The 23,131-nt window shown below is 32.1% G+C and overlaps 1 protein-coding gene across 1 annotated transcript in view; it reads right to left on the bottom strand.

The window, feature by feature from the left end:
• LOC127069412 (uncharacterized) overlaps positions 1-23,131 on the bottom strand; it is a 129,748-nt gene that overhangs the window by 58,752 nt on the left and 47,865 nt on the right. The window contains exon 2 of the mRNA XM_051006418.1: positions 4,130-4,338. Coding sequence (XP_050862375.1) covers positions 4,130-4,338 — 209 coding nt within the window. The remainder of the gene's footprint in view (positions 1-4,129; positions 4,339-23,131) is intronic.

Below are 23,131 nucleotides of genomic sequence, written 5' to 3'. Positions count from 1 at the left end.
TAGCCTTGCAACGTATAAATTAATTAAACATTCAATTCAATTCATTGCATAATGAATTAAAAATTTACTTTAATCTAAAATTCATTTTTATTTATCTATAATTTAAATTATACAACGAAATTAATGAAGGATGAATAAAAACCGGAAATAAAAGGGATTCATTGAAGGAGTCACGAAAAGCATATTCGAGGATACTTTAAGGAGAACTATGTAATTTAATCGGGGATCTTTCCAAATTGTTTCATTAGCATTTCATCGGTTTGATATCTTCTTTATCGTCGATGGAAATTCGAGAAAGAGATAGATAGAAAAGGCTTTTATTATCAATATTCGCTTTCAACGTTCGCGGACGTTCTTACGGCCGCACTTGAGTAAATCAACGTCTTATCAGAAATTATCTAGCACTCGGATAAATTGACCCGATGAACCTAAGTGGCGGAGATGAAGGCAAAAAGGGAGGAGAGCAGAATCGAAGAAAACGGAGAAGGAGGAAGCGTCAAAGAGGAAAGGTTTAATCGGTACGGTCAAAGGATTGTATGCGTAATTAGAGAAGCTCAAATAACGAACGAAGGTAAGAAACTGAAATGAGAGGTAGACAGAGGGAGAGAGGGAGAAAGAGAGAGGGAGAAAGGGAGAGAAAGAGAGAAAGAGAGAGAAAGAGAAAGGGAAGGAAAAAAGAAAACGTGGAGAAAGAGAAACGAAGGAATGGCGGTTCCTTTGAAGAAACGAAAGTAAGGCAAACGAATTCTCCTATTTGATCTAGAAAGAAACGTAACACGAAAGAAATAAACGGCAGAAAGTAACTTGGTGTCGTTTGAAAAAGAACTCTCTCACTCACTCACTCATGCACTCACTCACTCACTCGCTCTCACTCTCCTCATCGTTTCGAAAGTTTCAAATCGAGAGGAGGAAAATTTTCATAATAGTTTCTATGATTTTGATTAAAGAACACGGAATATTGCATTTTTATTTTCCTAAAACAAAAATAAAGAAAAAGGAAAAAGAACAAACCCCTTTCCCAGAAAGTGTGAAAGAACTGGCATGCAATTCCTATAGATATAAATAAAAGACAACGAGAGAGAGAGAGAAAGAGAGAGAGAGCGAGAGAGAGGGGGGGGAGAGAGAAAGAGAGAGAAGTTGTGGGAACCAAAATGGGAGATCGAAAATGACAAAACACGTTCGAGATAAAGTTTGATCTAGTTTTTCCCGATAAAAGAATATCGACGAAACAGATCATACTTTTCTCGATGTTCTCTTCTATATGGAAGAAAAAAAGTGAGAAAAAGGACGACTAGTTGTAGATCTATCGTTCTCTCTCTCTCTCTCTCTCTCTCTCTCTCTCTCTCTCTCTCTCTCTCTCTCTCTCTCTCTCTCTCTCTGTCTCTCTCTCTCTCGAATTCCAGAATAACGAAAAGCGTATGCAACGAAGCGATTGAACGCAAACGAGTATCGCAAAATCGCGTGTAGAGAAATGGAAAACGATAAAAAGCCTGGATCGTGTCCGAGATCATTCGATCGATACAAAATAACGAACCCCTCATACGCTCGATGTAGAGATATCTGTGTGAAAACGAAAAAGGTCGGTTAACTCGAAATCATCGTTTAAAAAAAAATTGGCGTACGAAGGAGGTGAAAAAGCTTCAAAGACATGAGACTGTTAGATGGAAGCGTAGAAACGACGATAAAAGCTTTGAACGGTCGAACGGACTGTTTTATGACGATTAGATTGGTCAAGGGTACTGTTAACGAGCACCGTCCGAGGTGGTAAACGACGCGTCGCGGCATCACCAATAAAAGCACGCCATATTTCGTCCCTCCCTCCCTCCTACCAACCCTCCCTTCCATTCTCTCTCCCTCTCTGCCTCTCTCTCTCTTCCTCTCTCCCATCCTTCGTCGATTTTACATTGCTTCCGAGCAGTATAAATCAAGAAATATGGAAGAACACGATTCGAACGACTTTATTACAACTATATATACATCACCCGTTCGTTCAGGATTCGTCGTGATTTCACTTACTTGAATTTGTGTGTGTGTGTCTGTATACACACGGAAGATATCTTGAAAATAAGTAAGCGAACTTTTGAAAATGTATCTACTTAACTCGCTAATTTAACTTTTCTTTAGATTTTTATTTATAGGTAGAGAGAAGGGGCAGGAAGAGTCATTTCTCAAGATTCCTCTTATTTTACGATTTTTTTCCCTCTCTCTTATCATCGTAACTAACATCATAACTAACAAACTCTTATCATCATAACTAACAAAGTTTGTATTACTATTTCAGAGAGTACTCATATTGTTATTATTAGAATGACCTTTTAAAATTCATTTATATAAGTATTATATATCGAATATTCGTATTATTGAAAGTTGAAATTACGTTATACAGCAAGGGAGATTACTGAAATACTAAAAATTTTGAAACCATCAATTGAGAGTTCTGAAATCGGATTAAGCTGATTTAAATGGGGGAAAAAAAAGAAAGAAACAAAGTATAAAAAATACAAAAAAAAATAAACATTTCATCGATTAGATTTCAGTTTGTGATTAAATCCTTGAAACGCAACGTAAAATAATTTTTCAAGCGTATTGTTACGGAAGATCAACAATTTGATTGTTTACAACAATATGAAATAAAAAAAAAACTACTACAATAGATTAGTATCAGCACTTAAGGGAATTAGCTATTCACCGAAATACCATAAAACTACACACATATTTGCAAACTGAGCAAATATTAACAGAAATGGAAACGGAATATTCCCATTCATTTTCAATATTCGCCTAACATTGCTCAGTCGGATTGTTATTACTTATTCCGATCTCTTCAGAATTCGCTTTAGGCTAAGAACTTTAAGTTTCTGGTAATCTGTGAAATGCATGCAGAACATTTTTGAATAGAATATAAGATAAAAGATTCGAAATTATAGAAAGAAGTATATAATTATACAATTTCTCAAAAGATGGCAAAGGGTCATTCATCAAAATGTTACGTATATTGTCGAAAATAAAATTTTGTTACATTAAATTTTATTCATGAAAAGTAATAGTTGATAATTAATTACAATTAATAAAAATAATCGATGATTAATATTTTTGCAAAATATCAGCCATTGATCTTCCTAAAAAAAAATTTTAAACCCATCCATTATAGTACATTATAATAGATGTGAATTTCGAGTAAAATGTTTATTCGATATACGTTCGCAATGAAATATTAAATAATAATTAGTAAAATACTGACTACTTTAAATGTCAACTAAATATATTCGGTTTAGCTAATTATAAATCTGTCGTTTCAATTTTTGCATTATAGAACTATTTTCTAGAATTTACTTATCAAGCTAAAATCGTTTACTATTATGTTAACTCTAAAATTGATAACTTTATTTTCATCAAATTAACAAAAGGATAAATTATCTAATTAATTAATAGCTTCAGATTTTGATATCCAAGAAACACATTAATTAAAGAAAAAAGAAACGATAGAAAAGAGAATTTGATAAAAATAACATAATAAATGAATATTTTCTATAGATATCGATTATCGGAAGTACATTCTGCTAAAAGACTTAGAACGTATTTCTCTAACAACGACATAGAAATCTTCAAATAGAGTTTTTAAAATGTAAACAAAACATTTAAGAGAAACAAAAAATTATCAAATCTGAGACATCTACGTTTCAATAAATAATTTAATGCCAAAGAAATTGAAAACATCCATGTTATCATGGTTAAAATTATAACCCTTTTCTAAATTCATAGCCATCTCCCTCAATATTACCTTATATATTATAATAAAAGTACAGTAGATCCCTTTATAAGACGGCGAATATGTACCGAGTTTAACATGAAATTTTTATTTATCTTCGATTATATGGAAGAAAAGGTCGAACGCGACACGCAAACTAAATCTGCCTTGTTTATAAATTTTTGGGCACCATAAGGATCACCCACGAAATGTGTTCGATATAAAAAACGTTAGTCAAATTAAATGGGACACTTGTATACCGTATTATACGAACAAAACTTACTATATTTCCATCGTCTTATATGAAAGCACGTGTTATTATACGGTCGGGTGTCTACCGTGTATAAATATAAAAGAAACATAATAAAGGAAATAACTTACATCAACGTGTATCCCAGTGATATTAAAAATCTTGTTGGTCTGTTCTTCGGTCGGCGAGTATCGGTAGAACTCGTACCTACCGCGGTACCACTTGACAGAGTAAAGGGGCGCCCTCTCGAGATCATAATGGCAGCGTAGAATCACCTCCTGACCACGTTGCACTGCCTCCGGAACCACTTCCAAGCTGACGTTCCGCAGGCACCTCGCACCTTTGTGGAAAATGAGAACGGGAACGGAGCATTAAGTCTAGTGTGCATCATTAGTCCGCCTTTACTCATCGTGCCGGGGGTTACACAGCACGCGTCAGCGAGAAATTGCAATTCCACCGAATGACAATTCCTCGCTTTCTCTCTAGACCAACTCTTCTCTCTATCTCTCTCTCTCTCTCTATCTCTATCTCTCTTCCCTTCCCCTTGCTCTCTTTCTCTCTCTCTCTCTTTCTCTCGTTTCATCTTTATCCAGTGCTCTACTCTTTCGCACCAACGAACACGCACGACACTTGTGTGTGATTATGCTTCTACTACCCCCACCCCTTCTCGTTCTCCTTTTTTTTCCTTCCACCCCTCCACCACCCTCTCCTATGTCCCGCCATTTCGCAATGACGTGCAACACGCGATACTCAACCGACTTCGGCCCCGTATTCCTTCCCGGTTTTTTTTTCGCTGACGCTCCGTTTCTTCGGATTATCGACGATTCAAGCCTTTCGATTGGAGTTCTCGTTCGATCGACTCCTTGAGAATCCATCGAGATATAAGTATCGCTCGTTCTCATTTCTTTTTCTTTTTCTTTTTTCCTTTCTCCTCTTCTTTTTCTGCTCGTTTTTGTCATCTTTCGCATGGACGAGAATTTTTTCTAATTATATATTATGATCATACGATGCAAAAAAAAAAAGGAAAGAAAGAAAAAAGAAAAAGACGTTTTTATCATTTGCTTTCAATCTTTTAAGCCCTACATATACGTACACGATAACAAAGTTAGAGAAATTTAACTTGATTTCATAATAACAGGGTAACACAGTCACGTGTACAACAATTTATTTTCTTATAATATTTTTGCTTTAATATATTTGCTTCTATAATATATAGTTGGTATTAAAAAAGAAAAAATACTTTTTTTTTTTTTAAAAGACCGTACATTAAAGGATCAAAGGATAAAACTCTTGCATGCTTTTATAATTTTATTCCCAGGTACGAGAATGTAGCAATGCGATTTTATGAATACCCTTTTCACCATCGAAATCGAGAAATACTCTTTGAAGAACATTTTATACAAAAAGAAGACCGAATATAGGTAGAAAATGAACGTAACAACGATAAAACAAAAACAAAAAAAAAGGAAAAACAGGAAAGAGAAAAAAAATGAATTTTTGCAAGCGACGATGAGAGGTGTGTCGCGAGAATCGTAACGGGCAAAGAAATGAAAATGCCGTCCGTACGAAGACTCGAGCGGAGTAAGTTGGAAAAGCTGTCTTCTTTCCTTTCATTTAGAATTGAAAGAGATACGCGGCGTATGTTCAAACTTTCCACGAACTACTTTTCGAGAAACACGTTATTCTGAAGTCTACCTTCGCGTTCCGTCGTTCATCTCTCTTTGGTATACGCCCACCAAAATGTGCATCATCTCTCTCTCTCTTTCTTTCTCTCTCTCTCTCTCTCTCTCTCTCTCTCTCTCTCTCTCTCTCTCTCTCCTCTCTCTGTGTCTCTCTCCCTCTTTTTTTCTCTCTCACATATTTAAAGCTACTAACCCGTTATGTTTTTATACACCAAAACATTGGAATCAATTACAACAACTCTTAACTAATTACTCGTAAAACAGGCTAATTAGGCAAATATACTTGTGACCTTCTCAACGTTTCTTTTTCACGAGGAAAAATAAATTAATTAAATAAATAAATAAATTAATTAATTATTTAAATAATTAATTAATTAATTAATGAAGATAAATAAGATAGAAGTACGACAAGAAATTATAACATATTTTGTTCTTCATAAACGAAACGAAAAGATGTGAAAATGTTCGAAAGTATTCCACGTATTTTATATTTTGTACGGGCATTTAATTCACCAACCTCCCTAATGAAGCTAATTACTCCTCGGTAGTCCCCCATTCGAATCGGAAGAATCCATGAATAGGAAAAGCGAATAATTTTTATCGCTCTATTTCGTTGAATGTAAGAAAGTGTAAAATAGTATTAAATCCGACAATTAACGATGAAAATAAAATAAGAAAGAAAGAGAGAGAGAGAGAGAAAGAGAGAGGGGGAGAGAGAGAGAGAGAGAGAGAGAGAGAGAGAGAGAAGAAGAAGAAGTAAAACTATTCTAAAAAATACAATGATGTCAATCTCTAAATTATTAAATTGATTAAATTATGATGGTTTTATGATTGTTCTTACTAGCAGGTAAATGTAACCTTTATCAGATAAAATTCATTAGAGAGAACTAAGTTAATTAGTCTCATATATATATATATATATATATATATATATATATATATATATCTTACATATTAATTGCCTATGCACGTGTTGCTAATATCGTCATTAGCTTTATATTCAAATACATATAACGTAACGTGTCTCCATTAATTTTCGCTTTTCCAGAGATCATTAATTCGAATAAATTTTATCAAAAATCATTATTTAGCGATATATATCAGAAGAAAATTTTGGAAAATAGATAAAAGGGACGATCGGATCGTCGAATTGAAAAAGCGATCATTATAAGATCTATATCTCTAGTAAATAAATTGACGTTTTAAACATTTGAATTTTATGTATTTTATATTAAATAAAAAAAAAATTATCAATCCAATGAGAATATTTATAATTCACTAGAGTCACAATCAATTCGAACTATTCCCGTTCTATTTTTCAAAAATCCCTGCAAAGATTTAATTCAACGATCGTAATAATTTTTAATCCCACAACGAGTAACGTATTCTCGATGAAAATTATTTGTCACGAAACCTTTGTTTCCGCGAAATTTAATTTTTATTTGTATTTCATATATACAGTCCATCGTCGTATATGGGAATCTGTACATGCGATAGAACAAAATAATCTGCATAGAATTTAGTAGTAAAATAATAGGTACTCGCTCATCCTAAAAATATCCCATACTTCGACCGCAAAAATTTAAAATTCGTGACTAGGAAATTACGTCCGGTAAGATAATAATTTCCTCTTTACAATTAGCAGCGAAGTGTTTCCTTTGACGGCCAGCAGTTACGTTTGTTCTCTCCTATCTTTCCTCAAACTCCATCAACTCGTCGTCTCGTTCCCTCCTTTCCATAACTTTGAAATTTATAACGAAGTTTTAATAACCACTCTTCTTCCGGCGTGAAGGGAAGAAGAGCCGACAGGTACTCGTTGTATCACGATAGAAGAGAAAACGACGCTTTGAATATCGTTTCTCTCCTCTTCTCTCGTCTCCTCTCCTCCTCTCTCCTCTTCTTCAAATTATTATGCGCAAAATATTACCCTCAAGCGTATTCCTCTACGCAAGTGACGCGTTATCACGATTAATGAATAATTAGCGTATTTGATACGCCTTCATTGATATCCGATGGCCCCGTTGCGTCATTTCTGTGTCATCGTTCATCGATCCTTCACGTAATATAACGTGCATATAGTTCAAGCGCGAAAATTACTTCGATATTCACGACTGCAATGCATTCATGGTTCACGAGCCTAACGAACTGAAACAAATATGGACTCGGTCTAATTGGCAACGTATTAAATATACAATTTCTTTTTCAATTTCCTTATTACAAGATTATTATATTAAATATTTGAAGATCTATTATATCTGTAATGTATGAGATTTTTAATTAGTTATTATCGATTTGTTAAATATTATATAAGATTCTTGAACAAAGATTTAAATGATATTATATTATACGTCGTTCATCGTATCTCATCGTAAAGCGCTATTAGTCGCCCGTATCATCAATTTTTTTTCTTTGTCCTAAACAAAATGTGACGATAATAAACGTCGCTTATGACAAATTAACTTTCAAATATTTTTAATCCGGTTTTTATTCTTTAAATTTCTATAGATTATAAACACTCCATATCATTCTTTATTTTTAAATATTAAAAACTTTTAACACAATAAAATTAAAACATTCGCTTTCACTACTTCCTTATTATTTCGTAATTTCATTTATTGACTTTTAATTGACTTACGTCGATTCAATATAAATTTGTTGAAAAGGAAAAGAAACACTTGATCTTTTTCTATCAAATTTCATACTACGTAATATTTAAAATTATTCACACATGGTTCGACCTATTTATTTCAATGTTCTTTTATCTTTTTCTTTCTATATAATCTCATTAAGTTTCAAGAAGATGGGTGTTACAGTGTTCGCGGTATAATTCAGGTATTTCCACAGTGTGAGTGCACTTGCCGATACACCTGAGAACGTAATCTAGAGAAATTAAGCCGCGGTCGTAACTGGAAACGACGATGATCAGAATTGCAAAGTCCTGTTTGCGCGTTTCTTGTGCTTCTGCGTCTACCTAACTGTTCGGTTTCCATCTCTCCGACGCCCTCGACCTCATCTCTCTCTCTCTCTCTCTCTCTCTCTCTCTCTCTCTCTCTCTCTCTTCTCTCTCTCTTTTTACGTCTCTCTCTTATTTGACTGTACGATGCTTTTCACGCTGCGGTCGGTAAGACAGTAAATAGATAATTCGTAGAACGAGACACACCTGATACTGAAGAATACCAATACAAGTATAGCTCCACGTAGAAATCTCATTTTAATTGAACCAAACTAATAATAGGAGAATTAAATGGGAAATGTGTAAAATTTACTTACAATAAATTTAATAACTACTCGGGTACATTCATTATAGTTATCTATAAATATTTTTGTGCGCATATATATATATATATATATATATATATATATATAATACTTTATATTATTATAATTATAAGAGAAGTATAAAATAATTAATGTTTCTTGAGTCAATTTTTATAAAAGGACATTTTATAATTGAAATAAATCATTTATGTTAATATTTTATCGAACATTCATCGAATCGTATATATAATCAATCTATCTTTCAATTATTTTATTGTCGTATTAAATTTAATTAATCAATAGACACACGTTCGACAAACATATTAATAATAATTAATATATAACAATAATTTTGTTTCTTTTAAAACTATGAACGGACAATTAATATTATTCTCCGTAAATCCGAACTTCGTTTATTTACCCATTCGATTTACGAACCCATTTTTTACATTCGATTCAAAAAATCATGCATGAAATTCATCCTGTCATAAAAAGATATGCAATAAAGTGTGCAAAGAAAAAAAAAATATATATATATATATATAGAGAGAGAGTACAAGAGTATAATATCAAAGTTTTTAAAAGACTCGCATTGGTTAACGTCTCTCAAAGGATTCTTGAAAACGAGTGCTCGATGTTAAGCACAGCCAGCAAGGAACCGCGACTTCCTTCATGTTTTTCCTCTCTCTCTCTCTCTCTCTCTCTCTCTCTCTCTCTCTCTCTCTCTCTCTCTCTCTCTCTCTCTCTCTCTCTCTCTCTCTCTCTCTCTCTCTCTCTCTCTCTCTCTCTCTCTCTCTCTCTCTCTCTCTCTCTCTCTCTCTCTCCTTCTCCTTCTCCTTCTCCTTCTCTCTCTCTCTCTCTCTCTCTCTCTCTTTATATATATATATATTTCTCTTTCTCGCTCTCTTTTTTCTTTTTCTCTTTCCCTTTTTCTTATTTTTCTTTTGCAACTCGAAAAGTCCGCTACGCTCGGACGTAAACCGGAAGCTCGAGCGGTAGCTTTCGATCGTTCTCTAGGATATTCGAGAATATACGTCGTCGTATCTGCCTCGGCTTATTGTCGAAACGACCGCACTCCCGGATAGCAGGCTGAACTTTGGACTTTGAGGGTGGCCGAATGGCTCGCCGAGTTGCAGTAAATCAGCCGGAAGTCACAAACAGATTCTGTATTGAAAATGAGGGAGAAAGGGAGAAAGGGAGAAAGGGAGAGAGAGAGAGGAAGAAGTCAATAATCATGTAGAAAATTACAAAAAAGATAAAGATCTTTAACAAAGAGAAACAATATTTTTCTTACGACTTACACTATGCTTGTTTTAATTATTAATGCTTTATAAATTTACATATCTGTGTAGAATGAATTCTCAGTGGATGAGAAAATAAGAAAGAGAAAAAGAGAGAAATCGAGAGCTACAAACGAAATGAAAATAATCTTTGAGACAGAGAAAGGATATTTTTCTTATAAGTTATCTTACGATTTTTCTAATTATGAATACTTCATCCATCTACATATCTGTGCAAAATAAATTCTCCGTAGTTGAGAAAATGATGGAGAAAAAGAGGGAAAAATAAAGAGAAAAAGAAAGAAAGAAAGAAAGAAAGAAAGAAAGAAAGAAAGAAAGAAAGCGAACGATATTTTTCTTACAAGTTATCTTATGTTTTTCTTATTACTTATATCTCATATATTTTCATACGTATAGAAAATAAATTTTCAGTGGTTTAAAATTTCATTTAGAAAGTCGGAAACGTAATACTTACTCAAGGGAAAAAACAGTAGAGAAAGTTTAATATGAATTATAATTTAAAATATCCCAGCAGTGTGTACCCGCGTATGTTGTTTTCCTATTTGTACATAACTCCGTTGGATTCGTAGAGCAACAAATAATATCTTTCTTCTTCTCTCTCTCTCTCTCTTTTTTCTTTCATTATTTTACATAACATTCGAAAAACTTGTTTATGATTATTTGATCAACATTATCATAGGTTGAAATATACGGTACATTTATCGTTCACATTGAATAAAGAAGGTACAACATATATTTCCTTTTATGGTTTCCCTAAAAGAAAAGTTTTATGAACGAGTTTAAGAAGCGATATATCGAGAATTTTCGTGCATCGATCCCATCGTATACACACATAATTCAACGGGCTTCGATCCTCGTTCACCTGGAAGCGACTCGATAAGCTCGGATCGAGCACGAAACGGATCCGTCATACGAAAGGGCAATCGTGTGCATAAATATGAAAATCGAATGACGAAGAGGACATTTCTCATCCCCGTCAGACGTCTTAATGTCGTGATAATAATAATAATTACGAAGAGATTCCATATATTTTATTTATTACATTTCGCTATTTTATTTATATCAATTACGAGCAAATATATTTTATGCAATGGCGATATATAGTCTTTAATGATACTTTACGTAAATTAAATTTCTAAACCGTTTAAATATGAATATTTAATGATATTATAGAAATATTTGCGAAGAGTTTATCGGAAATCGAAAATGGCGATGAAAATATGGATTATCGAATAAGACAAAAAATTAAACATGTAACATTTATAAATTTTGTAATGTACCGCTTCGTTTTATCGAATCATTCAAGTTTTCATTACTCAAATATTATATTTATGAATATTATATACTTTTAAAATATGTGATTTTTAATTTATAATTATTTAATATATAATGTGTGCGTGTATGTGTTTTGTATATGATGAATTGAAAATAATATAAAAATATGAAATATTTTATTGAAAATAATATGAAAATAATGTAAAATATTTTTTAGTTTATTGAAATTAAATATTTAATCAAATAATAATCTTCTAATATACTGCTAATAAAACATAAGTAACTAATTAATATTTGACACAAGGAAAAAAAAAGAAAAAAGAATAAAAAAAAGCAGAAGAAGAGAATTTGTTAGCTACTGTAACGTGTTAAGAATTTCGTGAGAATAAATCTATGTCGAGTCGGCTTTGGAGAGAAAAATTAACGAGATTTTTCGAGATCCTTGGGACTCTGAAAGAAGAGGAAAAGCGTGGGTGTTGTAATTCGATGGCGTGCTTGGAAGAAGGATAAACGAAGAAAGGAGTGGGAACGAGCGATTTCCGACGTACGTAGAAATCACCTCCACTTTTCTCATTCTTCCCACGATAATGATCCTTCGGGAAGGTTTTTCTCGAATACCACGGAAGTGCTTCCACCGAGGTTGTTCCGTGTTTGTCAAGGACAGACGAAAAGGAAGAGCTGTGAAAAAGATGGAGGAGAATGCTGGTACACAATATGATCTAAAGGAATTCAAGAACCTTTATCTTCGAATCGAGCAGCATTCGCAATGGAGTTGTTTGTAAAGAAGGAAGATTGAAAAGTAGAAAGAAAATGAAAGAAGAAAAGAAAGAAAAAGTTATAACAAATAAACAAGGAAATCGTTTGCGAAGTGTGTTCATCTTTGATTTTAAATCAATAGAAATTTATAGATTATTGTATTGTAATTTACGAAAATGCATAGGTATAATTATTTTTTTTCTTTCATTTATGATAGTTTCTTTTTTTCAAAGAATGAAAATTATCTCAATCGCCTCAAGGTTGTACTTTCTCCACTATCTTGTAGATTAGAGTAAGAAAGAAAAAAATTAATAAATATTAAAATTCTTTTTTACAATAAGATGCATATTTTTCAAAAGTCTATTGTGTAATAGAAAATTTTTTATTTAGATAAGAATTCTTTTGCAAGAATAAAATTTTTATTTCATTTCATTTTGAGTTTAACCAGACACATACATACATATATATAAATTTTGCTTGCAAAACGTTAATAATCGAAATATATTACAATCTGTAAAATTTTTTGTTATTAATATAATCAAAATCGGGCATATTCCTTATAAATAAAATCGAGATGGAGAAAAGTCAGAGTTGATGAAAATTCTTGTATTTGTAGCAAATTTTTCTCTCGTCCATAAAGCTCGTTACCAGTTAGTAGCATTTATTATTCTATTCCATTCCCATTAGAGTTTTGCTTTTTTGAGATATATCGCATCAGAAATGAACGACGGTGTCGAAGTTATGTCTATTTCTACACACATATTCTATATTTTATATTCTATACGTTCTACGTTCTACGTATGTATACGTACTCAATACTGATTGAAATTTCGTACGCGGTACATGCAACCCGTAAATGCATACACCATATATTCGGGATTTAATCCTTAAAAGCGGACGCGTTGTAACGCGTAATCTCTTCCAAAATCTGCACGGCGTCGATACAGTATCATAAAGCTCGAACAAAAATGGAAATAAAATGTGAATATAGAGCATGAGAAAAGGGGAGAGAGGGGGTAGAGGGGGGAGGGGGAACGAGAAAGAGGGAATGAAAGAGAAGAGTGACAGAACGAAAAAGAGAGAGAGAGAGTAGAGAGAGAGTAGAGAGTAGAGAGAGAGAGAGAGAGAGAGAGGAGAGAGAGAGAGAGAGAGAGAGAGAGAGCGAAATAGGTAACGAAATAGAGAAAGAGGAGAGACAACGAGCGAGGACAAGCGAGGACGAGAGAGAGAGGGAAGGAGGGAGAGAGAGAAAACGAGAACGAAAGAGAACGAGAGAGAAAGAGAGAACGGGGGAGAGAGGGGGGAGAGAGAGAGAGAGAGAGAGAAAGTTGGCAAAAGACAAAACGTAAATGCAAACGTATGTATCTATATCTCTCATTCGCTTTCTCTGCACGTTCATACGGGTAAATGAAAATACAGCAGAGGCGACTGATTTGTGCAGTCGGATGTCAAAAAGGCAGAAAAGTAGCACGATCGTTGGAGAGTTGGAAAAACGTGTTACTTCGACGGTAGCTTTGATATAAAAAGTATGCGTCTCTCTCTTTCTCTCTCTTTTTTTCTACTGATAGCATGACGTACTGAAACACAAGAGAAGAATATAACGAAGAGGGACGACTCAGTAGCCATAACATTATCGTTTTATGGCATTCGAGGACAAGGTGGGCGTTCTTAGTGAGCGGAAAAGAGATGCGCGACCCTCTATGGTTGGTGATGCTGGTCAGAGCGACGGGTATAGAAGATGGCATAATAAAACCTTAAAGCGGAAGAGAACGAGATTTTTGTACGATCGAGAGAGATAGATAGAGAGAGAGATAGAGAAAGAGGGAGGGAGAGAAGGAAGGGGGGAGAGAGAGAGAAAGAACTTCCTCTTTCTGGGAAGAGGGTAAAGGATAGATAGTCGACGGGGCTCGTTTTAGACTCTTTTTAGAGGCTGGCACAGCTGATGAATTTTGCATGAATAAGAGATAATGCATAAATCTTTACGTCGAACCTCGACCGCACGGCCTCGTCAAGCGAGTTACGTTAACGTTCTAAAAGGAAAAAAGAGAAGAGAAGATGAAGAGAAAGAGAAAGAGAGAGAGAATGTTTTATCCTTTAGTGAGCCCAGTACCATAGAAAAAGAAAATTAAAATGCGTCTATTTGAAGGTTTTCTCTAAAGAACTTTAAGAAAAGTTTGTGGAAAGATAAATTTAAAAATCGCTATGATAAAAAAGAAAAGTAAAAGAGAAAAAAGAAAGAAAAAAAGTATTATTAATCCTAGCATAAAAGAAACATATTGAAATAATCATCTGACATTTATTTCAATTAGATTCACGACACAGTTTTAAATGATATCGTATTAAAATGTTGATCCGAGATAACGATTTTGTATTAAATTTTTATTTCTTTAATAAAATTCCTTCATTAATGCATGACGTTTTATTGTTTCTTTTTTCTTATTGTTTCTTTTTTATAAATTTCGCCTGAGAGAACAAGTTTTATTTGCTATTATGTAAATCTTAAAGAGGAAATACATGATCATAATGGTTTTTACAAAATCTAATGAAAAATATGATTGTTCCGTATGTTATACTATATTAAACATCAATATGTTATAATTTTGCGACCACATATTTATATATAAAATAAACATTACATTCATGTTAGTTAAATTAATCGAATTAATTACATCGACTTCGATTATAATTTCTGATTGTACCATAACGAATCGTGCGTGTAAATTATAATGGATTATGAAACAATAACAATCAAAATAGTCTTCATTCTACGCGGATATGGAAATTTACGATAACATTGATTTATAACAACACTGTGCTATTAATAATAACGAAATACAATTTTCGAAAGTTTCATCGTTAGAAACACTTCGCGCAAATTTCAAATTAACCTAATCGTTTTGCGAACTTCCGGCGTTGCTCCAAGCAACGTGAAGTTCTACCATCAACACGTAAGTGTATGGAACACTGTTGAAAAAAAAAAGAAAAAAAAAGAAAAAAAAAAGAAAAAAGTAAAAAAAAATAAAATAAATAAAAAAAGAATAAAAAAAAATCTCTCTTTCGTTTTTTCAACGCAGCACAGTAGTGGTGTGCCAAGCGTATCATTTTTCCTCGTGTAAATTCGCACACGCTACTCACTGTCCGCCGTAAAACGAGCGCAACGGGTCGATCCGATGATACTATCGGAGTCTCTTCTACGAGCTATTAATAAATGAATTACGTTGTCGACGAGCTATGCGTATGTCTGGACTCTTGTAAAAAAAAAAGGGAAGAAAAAATGTCAAGAAAAAAACAAAAAATATAATATCGATATGAGTCTCAATGAATGGAACGCAGACGTAGCATGTAAACCTCTTTTGCTCTAAAGTCGATTTAATTATTTTCTGTAATGTAATACTAACACAAAACAAACTAAATATTAACACAAATATTAATATAAATAGATTAGAATTGTTTTTAGCAAGATTATTGATAATTGAACGAAAACCTGTTTTTTTTTGTTTTTTTTTATTTATTGTTAAAGTCTTTCAATTTACTGATTAATAAACACACATGCACGCGCTATATATATATATATCATTTAGAATTTAACAATGAGATTGGATATAAAAATATAGCTATGTATGTGTCTAAGAGTAAAATGTATTAAAACAAATACAAACATATACATTATATAAATGTATAATGTATATGTGTATATGGAATGGAATAAGTATGATTTGAAGATACTCGAAGTAACGTCGTTGAATAATCTCGATTATATAAAATCAAGTGTTTCGATTACAAGAATTTATTTGACGACTCCGTTCTTATTGATTCTTCGGCGTAATATAATGCAGTAAGAGGGTTAAAGTTGCTTCCATACTTGAATTCACCGTTAGAACTTGGAAACGGGATTGAATCGTTCGTTTCCTTTCTTCCTCTAGCAAATCGTCTACGACGACGACGACGACGACGAAGACGACGACGAAGACTTCAAGTTTGTGCTTTTAAACTCTACGAAACTATTGTAGTATTTTCTTATGATCAACCAACTAGAAACAGACTGGCTTTTCTCGTTTCAGTATATATTACCATTTGTCCATGTTCGCTTCTGACAGATGAAAAGACTTACCTAGTAATAGTAGTAGTAGTAGTAGTAGTAGTAATACTAATAATAGTACTAATAGTAGTAATAGTAGTAGGAGTAGTGATAGTGTCAGTGATAGTGATAGTGATAGTGGTAGTGGTAGTAGTAGTGGTAGTAGTAGTGATAGTGGTTGAAAAGATATTGGTGAAGTACATCTAGCCGAAATGCAAGAAGGGCAGAAGAAATTCGTTTGGAGACAAAGCCCAGCCTTGGCAACATTAACTAGATGTTTCCTTGTACGTCGCCTACCTCGCATTTTTCACTATTCTTTACTACCGACCCCGGGCGACCTTTCGCGTTTGTCCTCTTAATTGAGTTTTTTTTCAAAAGGCTCTACATCAAGCAAGTAAAGATACGGCTAGTATACAAGAGGTGCAAGCGAGATGAAAATAAGAAAGGTATGAAGAAAATTCAAGGAAAGTAAATTGTCGTACTTGTTATCTAACAACGTACAACGTTTCGTTCTAGTAAAGCGCGAGCTTGATAAAATGGTTACTTCGTCTATTCGAATGATGAAAGCCTCGAGGACACAAAGCTATGCGTTATTAACTTTTAATTACCTTGATTTTTTAATAAAACAAAAAAGAAAGAAAAAAAAGAAGAGAACAATACATTCTCGGATATTTCGTTTAACGATGTCTTCCTATTATCGTAAAAACAACAAACAAGAAATCAAGAAAAAGAATGGGTACTCTTTTTATCTGACTCTAGGGTATATTTCGTTCGTTAAAATACGGATATTCCATATTGAAAAGTGAAATATATGGGCCGTTGGACAAGTCCATTATTCTCTCGATTAAATTGCAAATTCGTAAAGTATATAGTACATCTAATCGGAGTAATAAACGGCAATTGTTCTCTGTAATTCGATAAAATCTGTTCCCTTCATTTTCTCTTGTCAAATATTGTAAATTATGAATTTCCTTTGCTTCTTTTCTTTTTTTTTGCCTTTATTTCTTTTTAATTCCATCAATGGATTGATTATTCCTTCCTTCACGACCAATGTAATTTTCCAATTCGAATTTCTATGAAATGTCATGGTCGTTCACATCGATGTGTGCGAAATTACGAAAGTCTGAATGTTATATTTGGATTACGAAGTTGTTTTAATATGACGTTTAAACTCTTGCGCACACGTTGAGAATATTACGTTTTAAATTATACCGTGGTAATGATTAATGCATCGACGATGCCGCTACTTTCCTACAATGGAAGACGTGAACTGCATTATACGTAAAAAGACATTAAAAAAATCTGTCGTAAACCGGTACAGTTTATTCAGATATTATTACAAGAGTTCACAAACGAGATTAGTTTAATATATAATTTTATCTCGTAATATTTTTAATTTAAAGACGAGAGAACGATTTACAAATATGATTTGCACGAAAATGCAATTGGAAATATCATTCGTTTTAATCCGGAAATCAATCAAACTACGATGACGCAAAAATTTGTTAAAAAATTATTTCTTCTATATTTTCAACGTTATCTAAAAAAACAAAAAAGAAAACATTTGAATTGAATAAAACAATGGATCGTTATTACATTTTACTCGAAAGAAAAATTCTATTATTAATTAATCTCACGTTGTTGTAATTTCTCATTGCCAATATTTTTCATCGGTCACGTCAGTTTGCCGAATTTAAAATATGTATTAAAGAATATCTTTTTTCTCCTATTTTGCTGAAAGTATCCGTTAAAAAAATTAAGTAACAAAAAATAAAAAAGAAAAAGAAAGGAGAAAAAAGAAAGAAAAAAAAAAGAAATATAGAATACTTGGAAACTTTCACGGTTATCCGGCTTTAAAATGGCTGAAGAAGCCCGGAACTCTAGCTGGCTCTATATAATAAGTTTGATTAAGTATCAGCACTTCGAAGTACGTTCTCCGTCCGTTCGTTCGACAAAAGAACCGCCTATTAAAGCCGATGACGACGAAACGTTGCCGTTATTCCTCGTCGTACGTACTTCAGTGACGGTAACTCAAGATCGTCGACGTCTATCTAGAAGCTTTCTTTGCCACGTCGATTATCCTTCCTATAGCCTCTTTACCTCGTACCACTACGAAAAGGAATTCTTATTACCGGTGCTTTTATCATCACCGTCATTATCGAATCCGTCGCGTCGCGAGTTAACGAGAAAATCTTGCCTCTCGGCGATTCGTCAATCTGAGACGCATAAAACGCAATCAAAGTCATATTTTTCGAATTTCTTAGTATCACTAGGAATATAGCGATATAGTTATTAAAATATCTATTAAGTATTTACTTTCGATATATTATGTATCTTTTTTATCGTTGGTTCTAATAATTAATTAATTAGAAATTATCTTTCAACTCTTTTAATATCTTTGAACCGATTATATCAAAGCTTTTCATTTTTAATACGATTTACGCACCCAATGACATTTTATTTCATTTACGTAGAATCATTTTTATTTTTATTTCTTTCACGTAATATTACATACACTTTGGAATAAAATAAAATATGAAAAAGAAAAGGATGGAAATATCTTTATTTTTGACAAAGATTATGTTAATTTTCCAATAATCTAGACACTTTAAATTAAAAGTCGTCTGTTTGTCAATGTTGCACGGAATATTTATAAAATGCTATAAGGATTAAGAATCAATTTTAACAAACATATTGACACTGTTTATACATAAATATATATTTTCAGATATGTTAAAATTATAGATAACGAGATGTGTCGCTTTATATACAATATGATAAAAAAATATACATTTATAGAAAAAGCAGGTATAAATTATACTTAAAAAACAACAAATCTTCAAATATGATCTAACATTAATTAATTTTGTGACCAAAAAAAAAGAGAGAGAGAGAGAAAGAAAAAGAATAAAAACTAAGAATGTTTTACGTTATTATATCCTTTATTTAATATAAACCTTGAAGCTATTTTAAAACATTTGTAACCATCGTTATATACTTTCTCAATCCTTTTCCAAGAACGATTTCATTCATTCGTTATATATTGTTTTTACAACGCAATACAATGTTTAAACACAATACTACAATAGTAAATAAATACAATACTAAATAAATACAAATAAATACTATTTACCTCTCTATTTATATACAACATAGTTACATCAGAGGAACGTCGAAACAAAATTAACTTCGGTTCACTTTTCACCCCGTTCCGCTCGACAAACACGATGGCACTCACTTAACAAAATTGCCGTTCGGCTTGGATACGTGCAACTTCTAACGCCAGTATAAAAAGAGAGAGAGAGAGAGAGACAGAGAGAGAGACAGAGAGAGAAAGAGAAGAAAAAAAGGCCAGCTTTATGTATAGACGAATGGCCCTTCAGATCGGTAAAACGCACTTCCGAATGGACGGATGCGTCCACGGCGTGTGCCGCGGAACCGATTGACCTGCGATGCGAACAATTTCCGCGGTTTCGAAAGTTTAAAAGCTCGCCAGCCCGGATTAAAACGGAGAAAGAGGGTAAACAAAATAACAGTCGAATCGTTCGATTTACTCTCTTGCTTCAACTACGTCTTTCTATCTACATTCGGCCAAGTCTATTCACGGAAACATTCCAGTCGTTCTCTACAAACAAATAGGTCTCTACCATATTGGCTCGATGAACGTTTATTAGCTTCTCAAAGCATTTATCTTAAGTATGTATATAAAGATCGTTTAATATACGTAAGTTTGTCTGTCCTAGAATAAATACGAAATATTTAAGATTATTACTTTAGAAACGTTTTGCTGTATGCGTGTCCTATATGCTCGACATACACACACACGCACGCGCGCATATGTAGGATATTTAACTATAATAAAATTTGTTATAACTCGAAAACAAAGTTAAATAGGATATATACACGTATATTTTAAATGTAAAATTTGAAATGTAAAATTTCAGACGGATGAATGAAAGAATTAAATAAAACGAAATGAAAGAATTAAATAAAATTTTCGAAAAATACGAGTATGATGGGAGTATAAAGATCGTTTCTTATAAAAATGAATAAATAGATAACATTTGTTGAAAATCAAATTCATTATAACTCGAAAAAAGAGTCAAATAGGAAACATATTTACATATATGAATTATTCTTAATATTTTAATGTGCAGAAAATTTTAACGCTTGAAAAATTTTCCATTTATTCTGGGACACCCTCTACACTCTTATAACACGATTTCTCATACCACGATTTAAAAATTTGCGACGAATGCGCGTACAACACGCTAAGATGAAAAGTAGCGAACTTATAAAATTTTTAGGAATATTTTTTGTGGAATATTTAATATTATTATTATTGTTATTATATATTTCTTTACGAATTAAAATATTAAAAGTAGATTTAACTGTGTTAGTTTATCTTCTTAATGTGACGATTTTTTTATACAAAAATATATAATTATATAAAAGTTATATAAATATTTGTTATATAAATATTTTATACAAATAACTAGAGATTTTTAATATCTTCTTTCTTAAATTTTTCTTGAAACAAAATATCAAATTTTATATAAAGTATGTAGTATTTTTTAATATTCATTAAATAATATTTTGTTTTCGTAGAACTACGGATATAACGCTACAGATTTTCGTGTTATAGGATACTTCCTTATATAGACTCTGAACATTCTACAAAGTTTCTTCTTACCATCCAATTCATAAAATTACTTTTCTAAAATTTCCCGTTTTTGTTTTTTCGAAAAGTTGGGAAAATATTTGAATATTCTTTTTTCAGTTTTCTTCTTCATCGTACACTAAACAACGCATTCTTTTCCTCTTTGTTCATATCTCGTCGTTCGCTTTCGTATCCAACGATATTCCGAAAAATTCTAAGATATTTTTATTGAATGAAACTTTCAATAATTCTTTTTTTTATTTTTCACATCTATAAGAAATGGTGTAAATAAAACGTCGATTGAATGTATCTATCGCGTAAAACGTTTTCCTAAACCATTTCAAAAATGTAATACATATATATATTTGTTCAAAAGTCTCTCGAAACGTTTCTCGAGGCGATACTCGATCATTCCATTTATCTGACATTTACTGCTCGTTAAAAAAAAAAAAAAAAAAAAAAAAAAAAAAACAAAAAAGAGAGAAAACAAAACAAGAAAAAAATAATCATCCATTCGCGAAAGATCGTTCTCGTAAATCATTGCATCCTTTCTTTTTTTGTTTATTTTCTTTTATTTTTTTTTTTTTTATTTTTTATTTTCTATTTCTGTGCTGATTTTCCTCTCACCTATGACTCCATATCCGATACCTCTTTTTTAACGTTAAAAGAACTTCGGAATTGGTACGTTTGCGTTCACTAAGAGTAACGAGAACTGCACGCGACCACGCGTATGTTCAACGCGTGTCTGCACTCGACAGCTGTCACAATAACACAGTTTCGCATATAAAATACACCGATTTATTAACGAGGATGTTTGTTGTCCAGAGCACGACTCACGGAGATTCGGGGGGAATGTACATACATGTATACGTATGTATGTACGTATGTATGTACGTATGTATGCATGCATGCATGCATGTACATATGGATGTATGTATACATGTACATGACATGTGTGATGCTAATCTAAATCACGAAAGTTTACGGATTAAACGTTGACTCGTGTCTAGTTTGTACTGACATAATCGAATGGATATGGATCGATTCTGCTTCGAATGTTATCGAGTTCACATAGTCAAAATTATTTGATTTTTCCTATGAAAATTATTCGTATTTATTTTCTTATGTATTCGTTTATAAATCGAATGCATAAAGAAAAATCGTATTTATAAATAATGGATATTAAAGGAAAATCAAAATAATATTTGCGTATTATTTAGAGTATTAATCGAAACAAATAGAAATTATCGTTAAGTGATTAAATCAAATGGTATATTTTTTAAATTTGTAATGATTTATATTCTTGCAAAGGCAAGAATTGAAGAAATAGAGTATAGAAAAAAAGAAAAAATTAATAAAAATTAACAGTTCAAGAGCAATGAAACCTTTGTTGATTTATTCGAATTAACTTTCGTCCTGTATTAAAATATAATCAATAAATATACATTTATTAATCAAATAGTTAAATGTTATTGTCATTGGATAAATAACAAAAGTTTTATGCAGATAATGATGTTGCAAACGTTTAGAGAAGATCTTTAAGAAGTTTTTAATTAAAGAGAAGATATAAATTGCAAAATGTACACAATACCGACGAAACAGATTTACTCGAAAAATCTTACCACGAAAAAATTTAGTTTTTCGTCGTGCACTGAAACTTGAACCACATACAATTCTATAGTCAACTTTGTACATTAAAAAATATATACAAATTGACAGCTAAAAAAAGATATAGTATTCTCAAATTTTTAATAAATCTTTTTTTCTCTCTTTTATATATATCATTATCCGAATTTTGTTATAAATAAGTGTATTATTTTCTTCAAAATATAAAATAATTCATCTAAGAAAAGTTTATGTTTCCTTATTCGAACGTCTTCTTATTAATTCGGATATTGAAAGATTTTGCTGTACAATTATAAAAACTTATAATAATAATAATAATAATTAATAATTAAATAAAAATTATTGATATAAAAATGAAAACTCTAGTAGAACTCTTAACTTTCCCACATAAAAACTAAAAATAATACTACTGAAATATTATTACACGTAATAATATAAATAAAGTTGAAATAAACAGTACAATTGGAAGGAGTTGAAATAACATTACAACATTTACA

The sequence above is a fragment of the Vespula vulgaris genome, chromosome 15 (genome assembly GCF_905475345.1).
Source record: "Vespula vulgaris chromosome 15, iyVesVulg1.1, whole genome shotgun sequence".
In the NCBI taxonomy this organism is placed as follows: Eukaryota; Metazoa; Arthropoda; class Insecta; order Hymenoptera; family Vespidae; genus Vespula; species Vespula vulgaris.
This window is presented reverse-complemented; position numbering and strand designations above follow the sequence as displayed.